At 42.1% G+C, this 24,642-nt stretch overlaps 3 protein-coding genes across 3 annotated transcripts; 1 reads left to right on the plus strand and 2 right to left on the minus strand.

Moving 5' to 3' along the window:
- Nucleotides 1-1,483: 1,483 nt before the first annotated feature.
- On the minus strand, nucleotides 1,484-5,216 carry si:dkeyp-51f12.3 (uncharacterized protein LOC107988041 homolog). The gene is made up of 3 exons (XM_040040001.1): nucleotides 4,811-5,216; nucleotides 4,307-4,641; nucleotides 1,484-2,655 (listed from the first exon to the last, which is right to left on the minus strand). The coding sequence occupies exons 2-3, from the start codon at nucleotides 4,567-4,569 to the stop codon at nucleotides 2,496-2,498; spliced, it is 423 nt and encodes a 140-aa protein (XP_039895935.1). The 5' UTR covers nucleotides 4,570-4,641; nucleotides 4,811-5,216; the 3' UTR covers nucleotides 1,484-2,495.
- A 2,101-nt stretch (nucleotides 5,217-7,317) lies between these two features.
- Nucleotides 7,318-11,800, minus strand: si:dkeyp-51f12.2 (uncharacterized protein LOC100151460 homolog). The gene is made up of 2 exons (XM_040040002.1): nucleotides 11,101-11,800; nucleotides 7,318-9,040 (listed from the first exon to the last, which is right to left on the minus strand). Exons 1-2 carry the CDS (start codon nucleotides 11,412-11,414, stop codon nucleotides 8,797-8,799), a joined length of 558 nt encoding a protein of 185 aa, XP_039895936.1. The 5' UTR covers nucleotides 11,415-11,800; the 3' UTR covers nucleotides 7,318-8,796.
- A 4,258-nt stretch (nucleotides 11,801-16,058) lies between these two features.
- dhcr24 (24-dehydrocholesterol reductase) lies at nucleotides 16,059-23,866 on the plus strand. Its single transcript, XM_040040424.1, has 9 exons — nucleotides 16,059-16,410; nucleotides 16,991-17,146; nucleotides 18,057-18,162; nucleotides 18,641-18,759; nucleotides 20,235-20,498; nucleotides 20,580-20,723; nucleotides 22,606-22,803; nucleotides 22,895-23,073; nucleotides 23,177-23,866. The coding sequence occupies exons 1-9, from the start codon at nucleotides 16,180-16,182 to the stop codon at nucleotides 23,328-23,330; spliced, it is 1,551 nt and encodes a 516-aa protein (XP_039896358.1). The 5' UTR covers nucleotides 16,059-16,179; the 3' UTR covers nucleotides 23,331-23,866.
- Nucleotides 23,867-24,642: the final 776 nt, after the last annotated feature.

Raw genomic sequence — 24,642 nt, forward strand, 5'->3', positions numbered from 1 at the left:
GCTTATCCAGCTATAAGAGAGCACAAGTTCACTGAGGGGCCAAAATGTCGTAATTGAATTATTGTACACCTTATAAATGCAGTGCTGCACTCTGTCTAACAGACACACAGACATACTTTCATACAGTAAACAGTGCCATCTTCTGGAAATACTATATAACACTTAATTAGCTTTATTAAGCATTTCACAATGACAAGTGGTGCAAAACCGCTGATACATGGTCAGTTGCTTCCATTAGATGTAAAAAGAAAACAAAAGAAAGGCACATTCAAACAGCAAGATGTGTGAGCGATGCAGAAAGGAAGTATAAAAATTCATGGAGGGGACTCCTCACTATCCTGAGAGCAGTGTGGTACCCTGGAGGAGTCCTCTGGTAGTGTTGTCCCTCCCTCAGACCAGATGCAGAGTGGGACAGCTATGACACTGACTCTTCAAGGTCTCTGGGAGAAGTCTGACGCTGCTCAGCTTATGGCCACAGAAACCTGGCAGAACCTCAGTGTGTCTAAAATTAAATCAGAAGGAGTGGGGGTTGGGTGGGTGGGGGTACAGAAATAGAAGTCTGGTTCCAGTATTTTGTCCTCATTTTCTTACTTTTTTTGGTGCATCAGAGACAGGGTTTCGCTGAGCATGCATGTCTCTATCTGGCTGCAGAACTCTCTTGCGTTTCTTTGCAAGCTCCTTTGACTCTCTTGTAATTGCAAACACTCATGCAGGAGTTGCACAGTACAACCTCTTTTTTTGACTGCAGCTGGAATAAATGAGGCTCAAGGATTTTTTTCAGCATTAATGGTTTTCAGCCCTAGTTTCCAACTAATCTGCCCCTTTCAGTCCCAACCTTTTGTCTAGTGGCTCTTCCTTTCCCTCTGTTCCACTTTTCCTAACCTCTCTCCATTAAGCAAACAGGACAATAATAAAATGAATATCTACAGTGATTTAGTGCAGACCCACAGCACCAGCCTGCCCACACACACCGCTGCTGTCGCCATGTTCACCCACTACTCGATGGGCACTTAGCATTCTGAGCTACTCTGACAGACCAAAGGGAATCATTAAGGCCTCAGTCAACACCCACTTGTCTGTGGCCCATTAGGATACAAAGTGAGCGTGTGTGTATGTGTGTGTGTTAGGGAGCGTACCTTTCATCTTCAGCCACAGGACCCATGATATTTTCTAGGCTTTTTTCCTGAATTTCATGAGCCACAATGACCTAATAAACACACAATCTCCATTACCAAATCTATTTCTTCTTGGCAACAATCACATATTTCCTGTCTCTCTATCCACTAAACACACACACACATAGCATATACCTTAGGATAGCACTGGCAGAGGCTCCACACAGTCCCAGCGCACACCATAGTGACACCCAGAACGCACAAAGTAGCAAAAACATGTGGCCGCTCCTGCATCATGATGAAGAGGCCAACTGCCAAGACACACAGGCCGGCCACTATCAGTCCATAACGATATGGTTTCCCCTCTACCATCGCACTGCTGCCTTGTCTCAAAGCGAGGCACCTGTCACGCAGAAAGGAAAAATTCTGTCTGGTACAGTTTCAGGGCTTGAAGGTGAGGGTGGAGAAAACTCAGTTAGAGTTCCACTCTGCTGCTTATTACAGCCTGCAGACAGCCTGACCAGGTCGGGTATACAATTGCAGGCGTGTACTTGTACCTGGTAAGTCACCTTGCCTCAAGCTGCTGGCAAAATGAGTCTCACAGCTCTGCTTGGGAACAGAGTTGAGTCTACATTTATGTTTGCTTGGATTAGAAATGATTTTAAATATGTAGACATTTACATTCTTTGCCTTTCTGGCATTAATTTCTTTTTTAAATAAACAATCTCTCATTTATAAGTGCAACACCACTCGCAGGGAGCCTCGTGGTTAATAATTCACTCACATTTATAGTGAAATCACAACAGTATAAACAAAGCTGAGTGATGAACAACACTTCCCTGTTAAGGTTCTGCTGCTGTTTGGTAAGGCACTTTGCTTTGGAATATTCTACAGATACAAAGAGGAGCTGTGCAGCCGTGAGAAGGGGGGAAAAAGAAAGTTATTACGTGTGGAGAAGAGTGCCATGCAGCCACAGTAGTAGGTCACATAAATTCATGCAGGCCAATAAAATCCATCCATGAACTTGGTTGTAAAAGTTGAGCCTACAACATGTTGGTCTCAAGAAAGCCCCCCCTTAGTACAAAGAGTAAAAGCAGTTGTAGTAATCATTTCAATTTCTTTCACAATCAGTCAGAACACACATAGTTATTAGACAAAAAGGCCAAACTGGGGCCCAGTCTGTAAAAATATTAAGTTGTTAACCAGCTGCAGTCTGTCGCTGTTTTTTGTCTTATGTTTGAGATCAGCGTGTCTGTGCTAAGGCACCTAAACGTCCCGCTGCAACGAGTTCACTGATAGCACCGGCTGTTCTTTCAAAGTCCTTGTGGAGAACCGCGGACACAAAAGGCACTGACATGAATTTCGCATGTCCACCTGAGCTTAAAGCTGTTCATTGCGCTCCTGGCTTTTCATCACTGCGTCGTAGGATGGAGGCGGCTCCATGGTCCACGGCGGAGGGGTGGACGGCATGGTGGGTTCAGGCTCTGGTGACCTGTTGACAGTGTCCGCCGACATCTCGCGACGTATTCTGTCCAATCTCCTAAATACGTGGAGAAAGAGAGCCAATGAGAAGTTATCAAAAATAAATAAATTGAAAGCTCTGTGGTCGACTCTTACTTCACTTTTCACTTCAAATGCTTTTAGTGGGTTACATTTGATCTCCTTTCACACTTTCACACTCCACAGCTGCTTCTTATCTCACTGCTTTTCCAGCAATGTGTTTCAACTACAGGTGTTCACTTCCTTTTGGGAAACACATTATGTAGATAACATTACTGCACGTAGAAGCCCGAATTCTTTAATCCCTCAGACAGTACGCTGTCACAATGAAGCGTTACTTTGCGTTTAGAAATACTTATCAGTCTGAGTTTTGTCAGTGTCTGGGGGGAGAAAAGGCCCTGATGATGAAAACTCTGCTCTTGCCATCTCTCTTCCACAGACAAAGACCAGACTGTATCTTGTTTAAATTTGCAAGCTATCATAGATTACTGCAGACAGTGCCAAGGGGAGTCATTTCTCCACATTTACATGTTTGCTGTTTTCTCCATGACCTACTTCAACAATCAGCACATAATCAGAGAATCTGTTGCTTTCCAGTTCTTGGCATGTCAGACTGCACACTAAAACTAACACAAAGAGATCTGTTCAACAAAAAGACACTTGGATGGTGTGTTTGTGTATTGTTTGGAAGTGTGCTCATTTGTCACCAGCAACAGAGAAAGGGAAGTCTGAATAGCGACAGGATTACAGAAAAAGAGAGTTTTTCTCTTTCCTGAGATAATGTTGCTCCCTTTTAGCAAAGTTTTTACAATCCACCGAATCCCTTTTAGTGCCATCATTAGGCCCATTTGTGGTTCTGAGATAAAAATCTCGACAAAGACTGGACAGATTAGCACATAAATTGATACACACACGCTTCTCGTTATCAGCAGAGCTGAATCATTTGCCCAACTCTGGCTTATCAAGTTCCTGCAAAAACTAATGACAGCACTGTTATTTAAGATGGTCAACATGTTACACATACCTGCTGACTAAAAGCATGATAAGCATGTTTGCATGCTGACGTTGACACTCAGCACAGCTTTACTGAGCTGCTACAACTGTAGATTTCTAGTATTGTTGACTTATGATGCTGTCACAAGTTGCCGTGTTTTTTAATCTTCGTTAGAAATATCAAATATTTTACACTCGACAAACAAAAGCATGTCTTGTGTTCTTTGCTGTCCTTATTCCTAATTTATCATCACAAATGGAACTTGTATTGAAAACCACTGCTCCAGGATATCCCTCAGACTTTTTTTTTTTTGTTTTTTGTTTTTAAAGGTAGTTTATAAAAGAGACTGGAAATACCCTTCCGAATATGATCAGGGATGGACTGTAAAGTGCTGAGTGGACAGTAGTAGAAACCTAACGACATGGGACCTGTAAAGAGGTGGAGGGGAGCTCCCCCAGACCGAGCAGATCTGCGGGCTTCACTGTGCCATTATGTTATTGTTAGAGCGTAGTATCTTTGTTTGTTTGTTTGTTTTTCTGGGGGGGGGGGGGGGGGGTTGGTTTTGTTTGTTTGTTTGTGTGTATTGCTAAATTAAAGTACCTTTTTAAAAAGAAAGAAAAAAAATATTACAACACCACAAAAGAACATCTGTGTCCAAACGACTGTGAGCTTCTGTCTCTTTCAGCTCTGTAGGTACCTTTGTATTGCCAGAGCCTGCTGTGGGCTGAAGCGTGTGCCTGTCCGTGGGTGCAGCAGAAAGTGTCCAGGCACAGCAATCTGAAGATTCTTCATGGCCATGCAGAGTCCACTGACCAGCAGACCTATGCCCCCCAATCCCAGGAGCAGCCCAAGTCCAAAGAGCAGGCCTGGCGGCTGGACCCCTCCACCAAGGGCCATGACCGCCCCAGCAGTCATCATCAGCACGCCCAGACAAAGCAGCGTGCCATGGTGGACCGACATCTCCAGAGCTTCTGCGTTAAGGTGTTTACTTCTTCCAGCTACAGCTGTACCTTCACCTCAACCACAACCTGTCTGAGGGGAGAGAAACAAAAAGGCTAAGATGCAAGACTACAAAAGAGAAACTACACAGATGCAACATTACAAAATGAAAGCGACTTGAAGAGGAAAAACCGGATTGCGTGCAACATGTAAATGATCTCTCGTGCGTTCTCGTTGTGATAAACATCGATCCCCTCTCTACCTGATAGGAAGTCGCGGTGAGAAGATGTTCAGCTAATGCGTGGACTGAAAGTGTGACCATCACTCTTCTCCTTGCCATCAACTTTAACACGTGTGCCTGTTTCCCGATCTGTGAATAAAATGTGGGGAAAGCAGTCCATCCGGTTCAGTCCGTATATCCTGAGAATCCGCGGCGCCTCTCTCATGATGTGCTCCTCTGCGTCTCTGCTTTATTCCCTCCCGGAAGAAGCATATCCGTTTTTGTTTTTTGGAGGGGAACGATTACGATACCGAAAATCTGTTGGATAGCAGCTGATGTCGCATGCTTGAAGAATACTGTGTGGCTTTCATCTGGCCCCAGCAACAGCAGCAGCAGCAGCAGGGACGTGCGCTGTGAGGAAGTGTGTTTTTTCCCTCCTCACTAGGAAGGGTTTCGGTGACGAGGAATGGAGGGCAGGGCGTCCACTGGGTCTGAACATTGTCACTTAGCCTATGTTTGGTAAAGCTGTTTGCACAGAGAGAGAGAGAGAGAGACAGTTATAGCCCTCTCTTATACACGGGGCGATAAACTCTGCGTAAAGCAAGATATATAGGGTAGGCTATTAAGCCGAGCTGAAGAAGCGCCTGGTGGGGGGCAGGATGATCACAGCCTACAAATGAAATACAGGCTGATAGTGGAGGAAACGACTGGCTTATTATTAATGATTGATTCGGAAGAAACTGAAAATGCAGCTCCGTGACGCACGACTGCGTTAGTAATCGCTCCATTACTGATCATTATCTTTGATCTAACTTGTTGCCTAAAGCACAAGTCTTAAACAAGTGTGTCAAACATGCAGTCCAGGGGCCAGAAACTACCCGCCCAAGTAGACCAATTTGGCCTACTTGATGCCTGGAAACAGGGGCTTTAATGATATGGGGGGAAAGTAGGTAGGTCAGACTACCCAGGATGATGGCAAGAGGGGCCCCTGCAAGCCTGTAATAAAAGTTTGTTTTTATTTTTCTTTCTTCTTCTTTTTTGTATTATTATTTATAAATGGTTAGGGTCATAATTAAATTCCCTGAATAAATCAGTTGGGTGACTGAACTTTGATTCCAAACAGATTAAATGGAAGTCTCAGTGCGACAGAAACGGTGAGAGCCAAATGATGCAGCACTGTGTGAGTAAAAGTTGCTCTAAGCAATCACTGGTATTGATAGTGGTCTCAGCTGACAGCTCAGCAACATCAAGCTGCATTAAGATTTATTGAAAGTTGGACCAGTGGCTCTCAGCCAGTATGCTGTGATGTAAACAGGGCATTTTGGGGAAGCCAGTGTGTTTCAGGCTGATAACACTGTTTCCTGATTAAAAGATTAAAAACATTCATTTTGATAGTTTTAGTGAAACCCCATCAGACAACACATCAACATACATTTATATGCTCGTCTGCTGCTACTTTTTCTGATCTGTTCTCTATCAAATGTATCAATCACACAAAAAAGTCTGCAAATTGCATTTATAAATGCAGTATTTTGGAAACACGCTTATACTTGCCAAAAAAATGCTAAATGCTTTATTTTCAGTTATTACACGGCAGTGTGGCAGTACAGCCTTAAATCCTGTCATCTTTCCTGGTTAATGAGACAATCAAACATCTGAGACTGTCAGCTTTTTTGTTTTTATTAAACAAAGTTGAAATCACACTCTCACAGAGACTGAAATCAATGCACAGTTCTCTCTTGAGTTGCCTTTTCCAAGCGCATAGCAGATACATGCATATTCAGAGCTAAACAAACAGTTCCAAGCTACACGGTGAGACAACCATGATCCTGTGACTCATGTAAGCTGAAGCCAGCTGTTCCGTTTGAGAGGTGCTCATATGTCACTGTAGTTTATAATATAATAAACTGTGAAGAATAAATGACGAGCAGTCTGATACGCGGCAGATGACCAAGAACAGAAAAAAAATCCGGGGCTTTTTTTTTTTTTTTTAATTTTACGATAGAATGAAAATGAACTTGGAGAGACAAAAGACACAAACATAATCATGATTAACACCATAGTTTTGTCTAGTTTACTATCTTTGATTGATATGTTATAAACACAGAAGGGTACTTTTCTGCTTCCCAGTTTGAACTGTTCTGAAAAGTCTTTCTTGCTCAAAGTCTCCTTTCCCTAACTTCCTTGTTTAACTTTTATTCTATTTAAAAAACTAAAAGCATATAAAGGCATTTGGGGTTGATCCATTCCTCAAATCTTTAAAGTTGTAGATTTCAGACAGCACCTGAATGTCACATGCTTAAAGAGAAATATGTTTAAGGCCTCTAATAGTTGATTTCCACGTTGCACTGTATTACAACAACAGTAGTCATGTTAAAATGTTTTAAAAATGCAAACGCACAAAGGGATCCTTCTAATGACAGCAACTGTGAGGGCACAATAGGTCATTTTGTAACCCTTGAAACTCATGCAGCATTGCCAGTGAGCTGCAGTGGTCTATCAAGCAGTGGAAAAACTCATATGGTTAGATGAGTCATCGTTCCCCTGCCCTCACCGAGCTGATGAGTACATGTGTGGCACATGAACTGAAGGATTGCTATTCCCAGAGAACATCTGCATTGTTTGAAAGCCACAATCCCCATCCCACAGAGGAGGATTATCCAGTTGTCCAGATCGGTCAAACAGAAATTTAAAGAAATGATGAATACAGCATTCCCAGTACTTTGTAGGTTTTCTTTTTCGTTAAGTCTCCATGGCGCTTAATGTTTCTGGTGTGGGAAAGCTTAGCATAAAGGTTGGAATTTACTGTTTAAACTAACATGTAGCCTCTCATAAAACCATGACTTTTGTGTACATTTTGACTCAACAAAATGCAATATTGGCACTATTGGGTGAACATGTTGAACAGAGGCAGCCACAACCATGGACGACTGTGCAGCTGCAGACTGCACTCATCCAGGAATGGAGAGCAATTCCTCAGCAAAAGATCCAGACATTTAGGTAGTCCAGGCATAGATGGGTGACTGCCTGCATCACATCCACAGGACCTGGCATTGAATTTCTTGTGTATAAATATATCAGTGTTAGTTTAAAAAGCCTTTGTGCTTTATTTTGGTCAAATAAAGATGAATTTGGTATCTTGTGCATTTAACCAAGACCAGCACAATGGTGCTGTTATTCAGATTTTACTTCGCAGCAACAAGGTCCTGGTTTTGAATCTAGCTGGTGCCTTTCTGTGTGGAGTGTGCATGTTTTTCATGTGCCTCCCTTTGTGAGTTTTCTCCTGGTACTCCGGTTTCCTCCCACAGTCCAAAGACTATGAAAGCATCTTAGCTTAATGTTTCTTTGTGTTAGCCCCACCTCTTGTCCCAAGACCACTGAAATAAGCTCCAGCCTCCAATGATGGATAGAAATTTAACCAAGTGGCAACACCATGGGTTGAAAAATGAAGCCACGTGGAAGTTCCTTTAAAGACTACATAAGGCTGGCTCCAAACCTGAGGGGTCCCCATGTTGAAATGCTTGTTGATGAAATATGAGAACATGAGAGGAAAAAGTAAATATGTTTTCATCGTGGTAGAGCAGACGGTTTTGATCTTCATCTCTAAATCTCGCCTTTTATCAACTGTACACGTTAAGGCTTAAAGTTGTAATTATTATTGCAGGTGGGGGTGAGCAGATGGCGCTTTGGTGTTTGGCTTCAGCTCTGATAATTCAAGTCACTCCATTGATCTAAATCTCTCTATGAGGTTTTGTGCCTTTTGGAGCATTTTAAGCAAATTATTTGTGCTCGTTGTGCTAAAGTTGAGGCTTCAAAATGGGACTTTGCAAACCAGTGTGTGGCATCCCTTCAGCCCCTTTTATATATACTCTCAATGCATTTAACCTTAGCATCATTGCATAATTTAAATTACAGGAAACTTGCAGAAAGCATGCTAAGACCAAGAAAGACCCATGCTTCAAGTGAGTGAAAAAGTTTGTTACTATGAAAAGAAAACTACAGCATAGTCTGAGCAGGATCCCCAGTCATCACACCTCAAAGCTGATCTCCCTTGACTGTCCAAACAAGGGCTCTGATGCCAGGTGTGTGTCTGAGTATGCACGCCGCAGGTGTGTGGAGCTACATGTTGTCTTGATGGCAACCTCATATGGAGGTGGGGGTCCCAGCCATGGAGGAGGATGAGGAGTTGGACTGAAACCACCAGATTCCATAATCATTGGGGGGTAGTCGAAATCTTCACCTCGAGCAGCATGCCTGTGGCGCTCCATCGTCCTACATTCAGAGAAAGTAAGACATCGTGTGAGATCATTCACATGTAACCATAAACCATACCGAATTCTGAGGTATCAGGGGTTGTAGAGATGATATGCAAGACTGTCTCTAGTGCTGCTTCCTGCCAAACAGAGGCCTAATTGTCACATTGACATGTTTAAAGTGATGAAAAGCTTTTTAGTCACCTCTGTAGCCTTGAGTCTTGCACATGTTTATTTCACTAACCGCCTCTAATCAAACAGCAGCAGCAGGTTGGCTGCCTTTGGATCACTAAGGTGCTTATTCCTGAGGCATGCTTGATTAAAGAAATAGCATAACTTTCTAAAATAAAGCAATATTTGAAGCTTTGCACAACACGAGTATTCATACTTGGAGAGAGACATCTAAGATCAGAATATTGTCATTTCTGATGTATAAATGTAAACTTAGACACTTAGTTCATCATAAAGACATAAACGGGGAAACTGTTAGTCTGCAGGTAGCACATTTTGCACACACTTTGCATCAACCAACCCCCTTCAAGACACATTTCTCTGTCAGGTTAATTGTAGATCTTTACTTGATGTAGGATTAAATCTTAATAAACAGACAATTGCCTTGAGTTGCCCAACATCATTAACTGTGACTTCCGTGTTCATTTATCAGAGTGCAAACAAGTACTTATACTAATCAGTCAGTAAAGCTACTTCCTTTATCCCCTGGTGGATTGAAAAAGCACGTTCTCCATAGGCCCACTTCAGTTCGAACACAGTTTCTCTTGGGATGTTTTGTGGTGTCTGGCACTGGGGTAGTGGATCATTTGCAACCTGATAATTATGGGTTGGGTTTTTAGTGCTTCTTCTGGCCCATCCTTTGGATGCTTAAATGCATCTATATCTGGGAAGTTGGAGACCAATGCAAGCCTTAGGTCTAGGACTAAGGGAACACTGTCCTGCAACAGTGTGTCACTGTTGCCAGGTGTGCTTGTTCTGCACCTTTTAGGTGGCTGGAAAATGAGGAAATAACACGCAAATGAAACAGAGGACTCGGGTTTTCCCACCAAAAACACTGCATTGTAAGGAAATTATCTGTGCAATGCATGTCACCTGGCAGTGGTTTTAATGATGTCGCTGATACAACTGGCTGAACAGCTGCCTATGCTAATATGTTGAATAGGTGAAGAAGTTAAATACAGGCAGCAAACCACAACACTCTTATCATAAACTGTACAGACACACTATTCTCAGTGGAAAAACCCATTATATTTATACACAGCCAAGTCATGAGTCAGCATAGCTGTAACCAACATGTATAGTCTTTATAACAGGCAGTAGGGTGTTCTTGTTAAGTCTGTACCTTACACTATAAAGCACCTTGAGGAGAGTGTGTTGTGAAGTGGGGCTATATAAATCTAATAGAATTGAATTGAATTGAATTGAATTGAATTGAATTGAATTGAATTGAATTGAATTGAATTGAATTAATCTCCTGGTTCTAAATGTACCTTTAGCTACAGACACCAGTCTGGAGTCTGAGTCTTCTCATCTAAAGAGCCTGAGAACAAATAGTCTGTTTCTTTTAATTTGTAGTCACTTTATTTAGACCATTTTCTATCTTGTCTTTATGGTGTTAAAGTAATCGGGTATTTTGCAAGGTTGTTCACAGTCATCAGTGTGAAAGATGTCATTTCTTTCTCTTTAGATTTAATCGACCTTGTTTGTGCTTTTTGGCTAAAATAAAATTAAAAAACAGTACAAAAAGGGTGTGTCTAGAATAGACGACAATGTACTGTCATTGTATTTAAGCCTCTTTGACATTTAATTGTATAGAAGGATGCCTCTGTCCAAAAAGGACATGGATGACTGGGAAGTGGACAACAAGACAAAGCAGACATCAGCCGTGTAGATAACTGTCTCACGATAAGATCTACTCTTAGGATTAAATAAATGTCTTTTTTCATTTCTTTGTTTGTTTAGAAAACCTGCTATGAATAGTTGGACTCATAATTTCTAGTTTATGGTAACAAGATCAACAAAAGCAGATCTAATAATACGAACTGAGCTTATTTTTCTTTCACCCACCTGGGCAGAAACACTGACTGGGACTCTGGGAACCGATTCCCTGGGGAAGTGAAGTAGGCTTGGCCGGGGTAGTTGGTGTATTCGTACGAATAATGCGGGCACTCTTGGTCGTACTCGCTGTGGTTGTAATTAGCAGCACTTTTGCTGTTCATAGCCCAAAATAACCCAAGGATGAGCATGACCACCCCCAGCACCACACAGCAGAGGGAGAAAGCCTGCAGGCGACTCTGGGATGAAGTCAGGAAGGCTGTGGACCCCCCAGTCACAATGAGGAAGGCTCCGGTGAAGATTGCTCCATGATGCAGGGAAGGCATCCTTCTCCAGGACTGTTAACTGTTTCAGAGGTTACTGTGTGGCTGTGACCGGCTGGTTAGTGTCACTCACACATAAACAGACTCACAAAGTGTGTTCCCCATGCGCTCTGACACTGACCAGGCATCCAAAAAATTTACTCCACAGTTCCAGAAATCCTGTGACATGGAATTCCTCCTAATTTTTACTCTTTTGATCCCGTCATTTCCATCTCCATTACTGATAAAATACTCCTGATCATTCACCATGTGTGTTGGTTCTTGCTTTGTTGGTCTCCAGCAGCGGAAAAGTCCTAAAAGTGACAGTTTGTTGAAAAATAAAGAGAAATAAAATGTCGACTGCTTTGAGGCGCATCAGGCTAATGTTGAGTAGCTGTGTGTTTATCATCAAGGCAGATGGACGAGAGAGCGGCCGAGCCCATTAAGAAATCTTTACTGGCGCCCCACCCTCCCTCTGTCTAATGTGTCTGAAGGGTACCACTTTAGCCCTGTGTGTGTGTGTGTGTGTGTGTGTGTGTGTGTGTGTGTGTGTGTGTGTGTGTGTGTGTGTGTGTGTGTTTCAGAGAGAAAGAGAGTAAGAGGGAGAGAGAGAGAGTGCCAAAACCACTTCTCTAAACATAAATGGACGTACTGGATGTAAAATAGACACAAGTTCAGTCCTATATCCTGTAACAATAATATGTTTTCCACATTATGAAACAATCCACATCACAGCAGCAGATCCTGAACAAGTTAGAGTGACATATAAAGGATGCTTCCTTTAAAAAAAAATTACTTGGAAGAGGATTTTCCATTTTTGCTTACCACACAGTTTGATGAAAAACACCTACTGAATTTGTTACAGGGTTAATTACTAACCAATGTAAACTTAATAATGGACACATTATTAAGTACACCTTGCTGGCACCATGTTTGACCCCCTTTTGCTTTAAGAGTAAATTTAGTTCTTTATGGCAAAGGTGCTGGAAACATTCCAGAGATTTTAACCGATATTGACATGACAGCATCGCACAGCTGCTCCAGATTTGTTGGCTGCACATCCATGATGGGAATCTCCTGTTCCACCACATCCCAAAAGTGCTCTATTGGATTGAGATCTGGTGACAGTGGAGGCCACTTGACGAGACTGAACTTATTGTTGTGTTCCAGAAATCATTTTTGAAATGACTTGGGATTTGTTACATGATATGTTATCCTGCTGGAAGTAGCCATCAGAGGATGGGGACACTGTGGCCATTAAAGGATGGCAACAATACTCAGACAGGCCGTGGTGTACAGATGATGCTCAGTTTATACTAAGGGGCTCAAGATAATGCCCTAATCATTAAACCATTACCTCCAGCCCAAAACAATGATACAATGCTGCATGGATTCATGCTTTTATGTCATTTATGCCAAATTCTCACCATACCATCTGAATGAAAGCAGCAGAAATCAAGACTCATTAGAGCAGGCAGCATCTTTCTAAACTTATGTAATGCAGTTTTGGTGTACCTGAATTGCAGCCTCAATTTACCATTCTTAGCTGACAGGAGTGGCACCTGGTGTGGTCTTATACTGCAGTCCATCTGCTTTAAGGTTCGATGTGGATGTAAAGTGCATTCAGAGATGCTCTGCTGCATATCATTGTTGTAACGAGTGGTAATTTGAGTTATTGTTGCCTGACTATCAACTTGAAGCAGTCTGGCCATAGTCCTTTGACGTCTGATATAAACAAGCCATTTTCACCTGGACCTTTAGATTGTTGTTATGGACTGAGACCTGTCAATCTGGTATTATATTGTAGGAGGTATTTGTCAGGAGCAGATGAGGTTCAGATGAGGTTAGGGCGCTCAGATCAGAAATGACAATAGAAGCTACTTGATTTGCCTTTATGAAGACATCCCAGTCATTTGCACCAATGCATCCTAAAACTTAATGTGATGATAGATTTAGTCATAGTCTGTCTAAAAGTTGGCTGTTAAGCTCCTTCCCCTTCTTCTTTTCTCTGCTCCTTTTAAATCCCCACTGCAGATCATCTGCCTCCATCTAACCCTATCCCTCACATCGTCTTATGTCACACAATCTTGTGGATTGTCCTCCTTCACTAGGTTCAAGGTTCAAGGTTCAAGGTTCTTTATTTGTCACATGCATAGTTATACAAGTATAACACACAGTGAAATGTAGGCTGACACGCTCCTCGACATGTGCAAAAATTGGGGGGGTGTAGAGGAAGAACATTATATATATATATATATATATATATATATACAGACATATAGTATATACACTGGGTGAATGTGCAGTAGTAGCAGCAAGCAGGTGAATTCTGTATATTAATATGAATAGACATCTGACTATTTTACAGGAGACAATATAAACATATTTAAAATTAAAGGAATTTGAAATGTACATTGTGCCTTGGTTTAGTGTCTGGAAGAGTCCTGTCTCAGTCAATTATAGATGATGTGAGAGGGCGGGTGTGTGTGTTTAGGGCACGGATGGCTTGGGGATAGAAGCTCCTCTTGAGTCTCTCTGTCCTTGCCCGGAAGATGCGGAACCTTCTACCAGATTGCAGAAGTTGGAACAGTTTGTTGCCAGGATGGGACGGGTCCTTCAGTATCTGCGCTGCTCTAGTCCGGCATCTCCTGGTGTAGGTGTCCTGAAGCGGGGGGAGAGCAATCCTGCAGCAGCGTTCTGCTGTACGGATCACTCTCTGGAGAGCTTTTTGGTCCTTCACACAGCTGTTCCCAAACCACGATGTCATGTTCTGTGTGAGGATGCTCTCCACAGCGCCTGTATAGAAAATCCTGAGGATCTTTGGAGAGACCCTGAACTTCCTCAGTTGTCGTAGGTGATACAGGCGCTGCCTAGCCTTTTTGGTCTGGACCTGAATGTGGGCAGACCATGTCAGGTCTGAGGAGATGTGGACACCAAGATACTTGAAGGACTGCACCCTCTCCACTGGAGCTCCATTGATGATGATGGGCTTGTAGTCTCTGTGCTGACCCCTTCTGAAGTCCACCACCAGCTCCTTGGTCTTGCTGACGTTCAGCTGGAGGTGGTTGTCCTGGCACCACGATGCCAGATTCTTCACTTCATCCATGTAGGCCGCCTCATCGTTGTTGGAGATGGCACCCAACACCACTGTGTCGTCAGCAAACTTCACAATGGTGTTGGAGCCATGGGTGGCCACACAGTCTGAAGTGTAGAGGGAGTAGAGCAGTGGCGAGAGGACACATCCCTGAGGTGCTCCTGTGTTGATGGTGATGCTGTTGGAGAAGCACCTGCCCACCCTCACCACCTGAGTTCTGCCAGTGAGGAAGTCCAACACCCATGCACACAGACGGCTGTTAAGTCCCAGATCCCTCAGCTTTGTGAACAGTCTGCAGGGCACTATTGTGTTAAACGCTGAACTGTAATCAACAAACAGCATTCGCACAACATTCGCACTACATTTTCTCTGTGGTCTTCCTCGTCTCTTCATGGCTGGTAGCTCCATCTCTTACATCCTTTGTCGAGTCTATCTGTCCTCTGCACATGTCCAAACCATCTCAGCTTTTCTTCTCTAACTTTGTCTCCAAACCGCTGGAACCTGAGCTGGCTCGATGTCATTTCTAATCTGTCCATCTTGACCACTGTAGAAAAAAGCCTTAACATCTTCAAGTCTGCCATATCAAGTCCACCACCTATCTTTTTGCCCCTCAGAGACAGAAAGTTCGAACAGCAAGTGTGTGGGGCTTGTGAGCTCACAGACACAGCTGTATGGCTGAGAGGACCAAAAAAAGGGATGTCCAATCTAAATACCAAAAATAATCTGAAACTGAGTGTCTACTTTCATTTGGCTTCAATTTTTATTTTAAACTCCAAAATAAAATTTAAAAAAATGAATTAAAAAAAGACCACACTGTGAACTTTGGTGGCCTCATAGCTGGCTAAGCGCATGCTTGTGAAAATGTATTCAGATATAGGTCAGCTTTTATTTTAAAAGGTGTAATTGTTACAATTTTAGCTTTTTAATTTTGCTATTAGTAGTAAACACAAACTCCAGACATTTAACCTAATGATGCCAATACTGTGGAAAGGTAGGCTGCTTTGATTCGACCAGAAAGGATCATTAATGTCTCTCCTTTCAACAGCTAATCTGCACCAAAGGGGGTAGGCGCACTTAGGTTTATTACTATCCACTGATTTACATGCGCACACTATAAATGAACATGTATCTAATGGACCAGTTACTTTATAAAAGATGGGGAAAACAATGCATGTAACTGACCTACAGCCATGGACATGTTGGGAGTGCATTCATGCACTGATTATGACAAAGCCTGCTTCTGCAATAAACTACAGAAGTTAATTTAAACTTAAAGTGTCCGCATTAAACTACAAGGTCCAACCTGTGATACTGTGTAAATACAGTGTTGTAACACAGTCTTGAGGACAGGGTGCATGGTGTGACAGCCTACGTGCTCCGTGATTGGGTAAACAACAAAAAGGCTACTTTTCTGGCATTCCCTTCAGTCACTTAGTGGACCAGTTAACTTAAAGCTTACATGACATGTTCCGCCCCTTTGGTATTATCGCCCAATCAATGTTAAGCAGGGGAGGGGCTTGCCTACCACCTAGCCGTGCTCACCTATCCCAGCGAAGGGGTGATCAGAAATCGAGTTTTGAGGGTTGGGATAATCAATACAGAGTTCACCAAAGCGCTACTTCCCCAGCTGAGAAGTGAAGCGGATATCTTTAGTTTGGAAAGAGAGGAGAGTGAGTGCCGATCTGCCCGGACACGATGGTTCCACTGTTGTATTTAGGAGGTTTGGTGGTTTTGTTCCTGCTGTGGATCAAAGTCAAAGGTCTAGATTACGTGATAGTTCACCAGAGGTGGATATTTGTGTGCTTGTTCCTGCTGCCGCTCTCCGTTATATTTGATGCGTATTACTGTGCGAGAGCGTGGCTCATTTTCAAGATGTGTTCTGCGCCCAAACTGCACGACCAGCGCGTGCGAGACATCCAGAGACAGGTGAGCGTGTCCGCGCGAACAGGTGTCAGAGCTGCACTGTCCTTTTCAGTCATTACTATATAAATGCAATCCATCATTACTAAACTAATAAGGCACGCAGCTTCATTTCTATTACATCTCAATGTTTCATTCATGTTGCAGAGTCGTCCCTTTTAATTTGGGCCACCATGATATTTAATGATCAATAACAATTACAGTCAAATAGTTATTGATCATAAAGTTTCATGTGTTGTTTGCAGTGAGTCATGCTTGTGAAAACTTTTAACAGGCTGCTTTTGATTCAGATGGGATAACAGATGTACTGTGTGTGTATATTCTGTGGATTACAAGCAGCTTTGTAAAGTTAAACAGTGGTGTGGCTTCACCTCAACTAATTAGACTCATTTAAAGGGAATCAGTTATTCAGTAACTTAAACTTATTAACTGATCACTCAACAGCTGTATCACTAAAAGGATTTTGCTTATCCCCATGTCATGCAGGCTTTCATATACAGGAAACCTATCTTAGGAAAAATGTCCTCTCATATACATTGTCACCTAATGGATACCAACCATGACATCTCCATATGTGACATTTCAGGTGCGCGACTGGAGAAAGGAGGGCGCTAAGACCTACATGTGTACAGGTCGCCCCGGCTGGCTCACCGTGTCTCTCAGAGTGGGCAAGTACAAGAAAACCCACAAGAACATTATGATCAACATGATGGACATTCTAGAGGTGGACACAAAGAGGCAGGTATGAGGGGGCGACAAACTCAACTCCAAGTGTTTCGTATCTGTGAACTCAACCAGAAATATTTGTAACCGATGAAACAGCATCAACCTGGGCTCAGTTCTGTCAAGTTCCCCAGATAGTAAGTCAGATAGTAATGAAAATACAATAGAGGTATTATTTTAAAAAATTGCACTTTGACATCTATCATTAAAACATATTGCCGCAATAATAAAAACTTTCTATCTGTAGGGAAAAGAATGGCTATGTTAATTTACCACGTCTTGTTTTATGATGTGAATGGCAGCTATTTGATTGATTTTGTCTGTTTATTTATAAAACTCAGCAACAATGAGCCAATCAGATAAAAGTTGGGTGAATTATTGCAATATCTTAACCAGACATTAATGTTAAGTGTTAAAACTTTGAGAGAAATTGAAGACCTAATTAAAAGCGGAAAACTATTCTCGACCAGCGACTGAAAATTATTGATCGTCCTTAACCCTTAGTCTTTAAGGTAGACTGAGCAGTTTATAAATGTCCATGTAGTCCATGCAGTCCAAATAGTCCAGACAGTGTTGGAATCAAACAGTTTGTACATGGATGGATAGACTGAGGCCATTTCTTACATTCACAGAAAGTGTTTATTTCTGCAAGGCAGATTGTCTAATTATTTGGCTCAATACTTTCATGCAGGCACGAGTTCCACGTAAATTGTGAGGATCTATCTTTTGAGACAAAGATAGAGAGGCAACATGATTTGGACATGTGTTTGAGGAGGGATAGTGTTGAATATAGAGTTGGCAGGCAGAAGCAAAAGAGGAAGCTGTAGTGAAGAAGGACATGCAGAGGGGTTGGTGTGACAAAGGAGGGTGAGGTGGAAGCAGGAGAACCTGCTGGTGGATTGTTACTTAAAAATATATTTGTTTTTTAGGTGGTTAGAGTTGAACCGCTGGCAAACATGGGTCAAGTCACCGCTCTCCTCAATTCCATCGGCTGGACATTGCCAGTGCTGCCAGAGCTGGATGACCTCACTGTGGGTACGTTGTGCTTTATTTTCATTGGAATCATGGATCGGCACCTTCTGTGGTTTCTGCAAATAGAGAGATGTACCGATGATGTCGACACCGATTTCACTGATGTAAATCCTGCATTTCCTCTGTCAGTCACTGCATCCTGTTTAGAGCCTCAACGACTTTTCTAATCGCGTTAGAGGACTGATGTTGTAGCTCAAAAGACGAAACTGGGAGGAAATGGCTGCAGTGTTGGAAGCACCCCTGGATTGGGTTTCATAATGGATTTCCTGATGTTATAAACAACGCATCAACAGTCTAATGTTTTCCAATCAGGCCGCAGTACATTCATTTATCCTCATGTCCACACACGCGCGCACACACACACACACACACTCACAGCAGGCAGATGTTCCTGTCTGCTCATGTGTCCGCCTGGTGTTGTACTCACCCGGGTAGAAATTGAATTAGTAAAGGACGTTTATGATTCTCTGTCCTCTCTCAGGTGGGCTAGTGATGGGTACCGGCATAGAGTCGTCATCCCATATTTATGGGCTGTTTCAGCACATCTGTGTTGCCTATGAACTGGTTCTAGCTGATGGCAGTTTAGTACGCTGCACAGAGGTGAGTATTGATTTTGTGTTAAGTATATAGATGATATATGTCTGAGTCCAGGAGCTTGTATTCTAAAGAGAGTTTTGTGGGTTAGTATGCCATCCTTGCACTCATGCCTTACTAAATTATCTCTGCTTTTTGAGATAACAAAATTATGATTTCAATTACGCTGTCTCTGCTTTTATATTTGAAGAAATATCCATAGGCAGTGAAATCAGCTTTGCTCAGATGGAGTATCTGGTGTTCACTATATTAGCATGGTTTTAATTCATGGTAGAAGGTTCATTAGCAAGAAAGCACTAAAATTCCACCATGAAAAATAACTATGGAAACTTTTACCCTCAGTTTCAGTGGATAGAAACATTTCTCCTTCTTAGCTCACCTGGTCAAAGGACCAGTGGGCTAATCTGTTTCTGCACAGTTCACAAATCAGTACTCCTCCTCAAGTTATGATCAGATTTTAGTGAAACTTGTGCACACTGATCACCTAATGCAAGGGTGGGCTATTAATTTTCCTAATAGGCCACGTGAGAAACTACGACTGTTTCTTCCATTCTCTTCCACGTATCCTTAGCAGGGTCGCATAGGAGGGTGCTGGAGCCTATCCCAGCTTAAGCTGAACTCAGTTCTGCTAAATAATAACTTCATCTCTTTATAAGTTTGATGGTTTTGCCCTCCGCAGCAAGCCTAGTTTTTCATGTGGCCACTTGGGAAAATTAATTGCCCACCCCTGATGAGTCTTCATCCCAATTGTGCTTAAGATCAGTGTCACATTGGTCATTTTACAGGCAGTTTTACATTTTTCATAACAATCGCTAGTAGTCCTAGATTTTAGCTAAAGGAAATTCATTTGTCCTGGATATGATTGTGAGCCTCAATGACTTCACAATAGATTTGTATTCTCATTAGTTTGTGTAATACAGCCAACCAATAACAGCACAAACTATAGTTTTCTTTCTGTACTTCATACATTTCAGTAACCTCTGAATTGGGGTGAGCTACTATGTCACTGATGTTATGATTATCATTTTTGTCTCTGTTTAGTCTATTCTAGTTAATATTATCTATTTTAAATCCTTCTGTTTACCAGAAATGGGCAAGGATTGAGTAAAAATTCCTGCGTAATTCCCTCTAACGCTCTCGAGCTAAAAATAGGCTATTTATCAGACGTTGTTCTATAATGTAGAATCAAAAGATGACAACTGTTTGCTGGTAAAATAAAATAACTAAACACAGTAATGTGGTTCATCAAAGACAAATACACTGTGTTCCAAGCCCCGTTTCTGGTTTGTCACACTTGCATGTTATGATTTTTCACCCCAAAAGCAGACAGCGTGATCTTTGTGAGAAGATAAACTGGTCGCTACTGTGAAGTATGTGAGAAAAACTGAGACAAATAGCCTAATCTCAGAAAGCCTGGCTCTTCACCATCATATTCAGAAGAGGGCCACACACTTTTGAAAATTTTTTTCTTCTTCATAAAGGAGGAGAACACGGATCTATTCCACGCCGTCCCGTGGTCCTGTGGAACTCTGGGCTTCTTGGTTGCCGCTGAGATTAAAATAGTCCCAGCTAAGCCTTGGGTGAAGCTGCACTATGAGCCAGTCAGAGGGCTTGAGAACATCTGTAAACGCTTCACCGAAGCTTCTGCGAACAAGCAGAACACATTTGTTGAGGGACTCCAGTATAGTCTGGATAGTGCTGTTATCATGACAGGAACCATGACTGACCACGCAGAGCCTGACAAGGTAAGGCATCTTTGACTGTGCTTGCGATTTGTTTTCATTTGTTTTATCATATTAACCTTCCCGTTTCCTCTTCAACATCAGATTAACAGAATCGGCCTGCACTTTAAACCCTGGTTCTTTAAACACGTGGAGGGCTACCTGAAGAAAGACTGCGCTGGAGTTGAGTACATCCCTCTGAGACACTACTATCACAGACACACACGCAGTATCTTCTGGGAGCTTCAGGTACTCACACACAACAGATTTTATCTGCTTTAGGATTATATTGAGGGGGTGCATAAATCTGTCACATTTTAGCTTGTCATCATCTTACCAATTTGCTGTCTTACTTCTCTTTAGTAGGCTCTAATGCATGCTCTTTGTCTCTTTCTGTCTCTCTATCCCTATCCCTCACCCTCACACACCATTAGCCATTAGTGAGGAGGGCTTGGCATCCTTTGTTTCTGTAACAGTAAATGGTGTGATGAATTATGCATTGTATTGGTTTGACAGATTTAGTTGAGTCACCTCTGGGCTTTTGGATGCTCTGTTTTCCAAAGGATTTTGTGTTTGTTGACAGTGCAGGGAAAAGCAGGCAGAAACAGGGCTTAATGATGATTTGATTAAATCGCTAACTGACAATCTGTGATAGGAATCGTTTTTGTTGTTGGACATGGTGGAGTCAGACCGTGATTGGTAGGTTAACACTGCCCTCCGGTGGAAAGTAAGAAGACTAAAGCCAGTACTGATGCTACCATGCTATTTGACACACTGATCAGGCACAACATTATAACCACCTGCCTAATATTTGGTCGCCCAGTCGAGACATGGACTCCTCTGGACCCCTAATGTGTACTGTGGCACCAAGATGTTAGCAACAGATCCTTAATCCTGAAAGTTGTGAGGTGGGGCCTCCATGGATTGCATTTAATTGTCCAGGATTTGCTTGTCCCACAGATGCTTGATTGGATCTGGGAAATCTGGGGGCCAAGTCAACAACTCAAAGTTTTTGTTGTGCTTCTCAAACCATTCCTAAACCATTTTTGTTTTATGGCAGGACGCATTATCCTGCTGAAAGATATCACAGCCAGCAGGGAATACTGTTTCTATGAAAGGCTGTAAATGCTCTGCAACATTGCTTAGGTAGGTTGGTACCTGTCAAAGTAACATCCGCATGGATGGCAGGATCCAGGGTTTCCCAGGAGAACAATGCCCACAGCCTCTGCCGGCTTCCCTTTTCCCTATACCACATTCTGCTGCCAGGTATTCATCAGATAAGAGATGGACACACATCTGGCCATCCATCAGAACCACCATTAAATTTTTGGGCAGTTTGAGCTACAGCTTGTCTGTTTGATCAGACCACATGAGCAGGCCTTCGATCCCCACATGCATCAGTGACAGTGATTCTTGGCGGCCCATGACCCTGTCGCTTCCTTGGAGCGCTTCTGATAGATACACAGATTTGGAGATGCTCTGACTCAGTCGTCTAGCCATCACAAACAGTGGTCATAATGTTATCCTTGATCAGTATATGTCAGAATCAATAATATGTCAAATGTAGGGTCAACAGTTATCACAATATCCTAGTACATCTGGTCACAGCTTGCTATTCTAACCCTGGTCTGTGATTATGAATCAGTTCTCTGTGCAGCTTACAGTTTCAAAGCAATTACTTTTTACTTCTAATTTTGGGCTACAGACTGTGATTAATAAGAAGAATCCTAAAATCCTGTTTTTATATATTGTAACTTATTTTGATAGCAGAGTCGTGGTATACTGTATTTTCAGGACTGTCATATTTAATTAAAATTCTCACTGTGATAGAAATAAAACTTTCAAGAAAAAAAGAGTTTTTTAAAACCTGATTTTCTTTTATTATTTTCTTTTATATTTTTACGTATGTTTGTGTGTCTACATGTTCTGTTTCTTTTGAATTTTAAATTTTAAAAATATATAAACAGGAAAAAAAAGGATGTGATCTGTGATTTTAAAATCAGACAATGAATCATGAAAATCAAGTACAGGGAATTCTCCACTTTAAAAAAAAAAAAAAAAAAAAAGAGTCAGCACTCTATTATAGAGGGACATTTTAGTATCTCTGCGTACATTTGTGCCTTTTCCGCAGGATATTATTCCGTTTGGCAACAACCCCGTGTTCCGCTGGCTTTTCGGCTGGATGGTGCCTCCCAAGATCTCGCTGCTGAAGCTCACTCAGGGAGAAACCATCAGACGTCTCTATGAGCAGCACCACGTGGTCCAGGACATGCTGGTACCCATGAAACATCTGCAGGATGCCATCACATGCTTCCACAAGGACATTGAAGTAAGAGTCAAATATGGATCAGTGTGCCGGGCACTTAGTTTATGTATGAGGTACTTGTGCTTTAATATTGAAATGGTTTGTGTTGTTTTAGGTGTACCCACTGTGGCTGTGTCCATTCCTGCTGCCACCAGGCAGAGGGATGGTTCACCCCAAAGGTCAAGAGGAGGAGCTGTATGTAGATATCGGGGCTTATGGGGAACCTAAAGTCAAACATTTTGAAGCTAAATCGTCAACAAGCCAGCTGGAGAAGTTTGTCAGAGATGTTCATGGGTGAGTCTCAAATTAAGCAAACAAATTGAAGCATCTGAAACAAAAGTGATATGAAATATTTTGCTTTAATTCACACTGCTTTTGCTGTTTCATTGGCATGTAGATTCCAGATGTTGTATGCAGATGTCTACATGGAACGAGAGGAGTTCTGGGAGATGTTTGATGGACAGTTGTACCACAAATTGAGAGATGAATTAGGTTGTAAAGAAGCCTTTCCAGAAGTCTATGACAAAATCTGTAAATCTGCCCGACATTGACCCCTATCTCCCATCACCTGGTGCCTGAATTCAGCCCCGTGTCGCAGATACACGAAGCTTCTGTCGGCAGCTCACGCTTTCGTGAAAGCTGCTACATTTTGAATGTTTCTAGGAAAAAAAGAGAGCTCAAAATTTTCTAAAGTGGGACTAATCACACTGAAATACTTATTTTGGAAACCAGCCTGTGGGGACATTTTTATCAGTGTGACAAAGAAGCAGAAGCATTTTATTATGAAGGGTTTTTTGTGACTTTTTTGCCTTCATATGAAAATGCAATGCTTAGTTCATCTTCAAACTGTTTAATACTGCACATATTATGCAACTTCTCCCTGTTTGGCAATTTTGTCTTATTGTTCCCCTAAGTGCCATACACTTTGAAGACATGTATAATACATGGTTCCTGTTTTTCAGTTTTAAAAAGTATATATTGTAACTTATTTTGATATCAGTGTATGGTTATACTATATTTCCAGGTATGTATAACATGTAATTATAACTTTTCCTACAATAAAGCTCATTACCATGCCTTTTTCCCATCAGTTATTTCACATTATTTGAAATGTCAGATAAATTATAGCCACCCATTTTATAACTAGTTTTTAACAAGGTTATTATAATCAACTGAAACTATACTAGGAATTAAAACTACGTGTGAAAAAATACTGTCTGAAATAAATAATACATTAAATAAAAATACAACAGAAACATATTTAGTTTTGTCATTCTGGTAAAAGTCTGTACAGTGAGTATGAGGAGGCATTGTTGTTTTTATTTAACTATGATATTCACTGAGGCTGGAATGTTTACTTTAATGAGTGTCCAAAATACGTCCCGTTCCTCTCCTTGAGGAAAAGACTCAAAAGAACAGGTGTGGTTGTGAACTGCTCCTGTGGTTGTGAACTGATCGTGGCTCAAGAGTTGGAAGTTCGCCTTGTAATCGGAAGGTTGCCGGTTCGAGCCCCGGCTTGGACAGTCTCGGTCGTTGTGTCCTTGGGCAAGACACTTCACCCGTTGCCTACTGGTGGTGGTCAGAGGGCCCGGTGGCGCCAGTGGCAGCCTCGCCTCTGTCAGTGCGCCCCAGGGTGGCTGTGGCTACAATGTAGCTTGCCATCACCTGTGTGTGAATGGGTGGATGACTGGATGTGTAAAGCGCTGTGTAAAGGCCATTTACCATTTACCCAAACCTATGCACAACTTTACAGACTACCATCTACATGCTGTAGCTGCTTACTGTCACCAGAGGGCAGAGCATGTAAAGCTGATAATCGAAACAGAGATTATACTGAAATGCAAAGTAAGACCTGATTACATT

Source organism: Simochromis diagramma, unplaced genomic scaffold (genome assembly GCF_900408965.1).
Source record: "Simochromis diagramma unplaced genomic scaffold, fSimDia1.1 OVJJ01000026.1, whole genome shotgun sequence".
Classification (NCBI taxonomy): Eukaryota; Metazoa; Chordata; class Actinopteri; order Cichliformes; family Cichlidae; genus Simochromis; species Simochromis diagramma.

Coding starts and splice junctions, on each gene's coding strand:
- si:dkeyp-51f12.3 (XM_040040001.1), bottom strand. CDS start 4,569: ATGTCGGTCCACCATGGCACGCTGCTTTGTCTGGGCGTGCTGATGATG. Junction 2,656..4,306: donor CAGGCTCTGGCAATACAAAG/GTACCTACAGAG, acceptor CCACGTATTTAG/GAGATTGGACAGAATACGTC.
- si:dkeyp-51f12.2 (XM_040040002.1), bottom strand. CDS start 11,414: ATGCCTTCCCTGCATCATGGAGCAATCTTCACCGGAGCCTTCCTCATT. Junction 9,041..11,100: donor CAGTCAGTGTTTCTGCCCAG/GTGGGTGAAAGA, acceptor CTCTGAATGTAG/GACGATGGAGCGCCACAGGC.
- dhcr24 (XM_040040424.1), top strand. CDS start 16,180: ATGGTTCCACTGTTGTATTTAGGAGGTTTGGTGGTTTTGTTCCTGCTG. Junction 16,411..16,990: donor TGCGAGACATCCAGAGACAG/GTGAGCGTGTCC, acceptor GTGACATTTCAG/GTGCGCGACTGGAGAAAGGA. Junction 22,804..22,894: donor GCTTCCACAAGGACATTGAA/GTAAGAGTCAAA, acceptor GTGTTGTTTTAG/GTGTACCCACTGTGGCTGTG.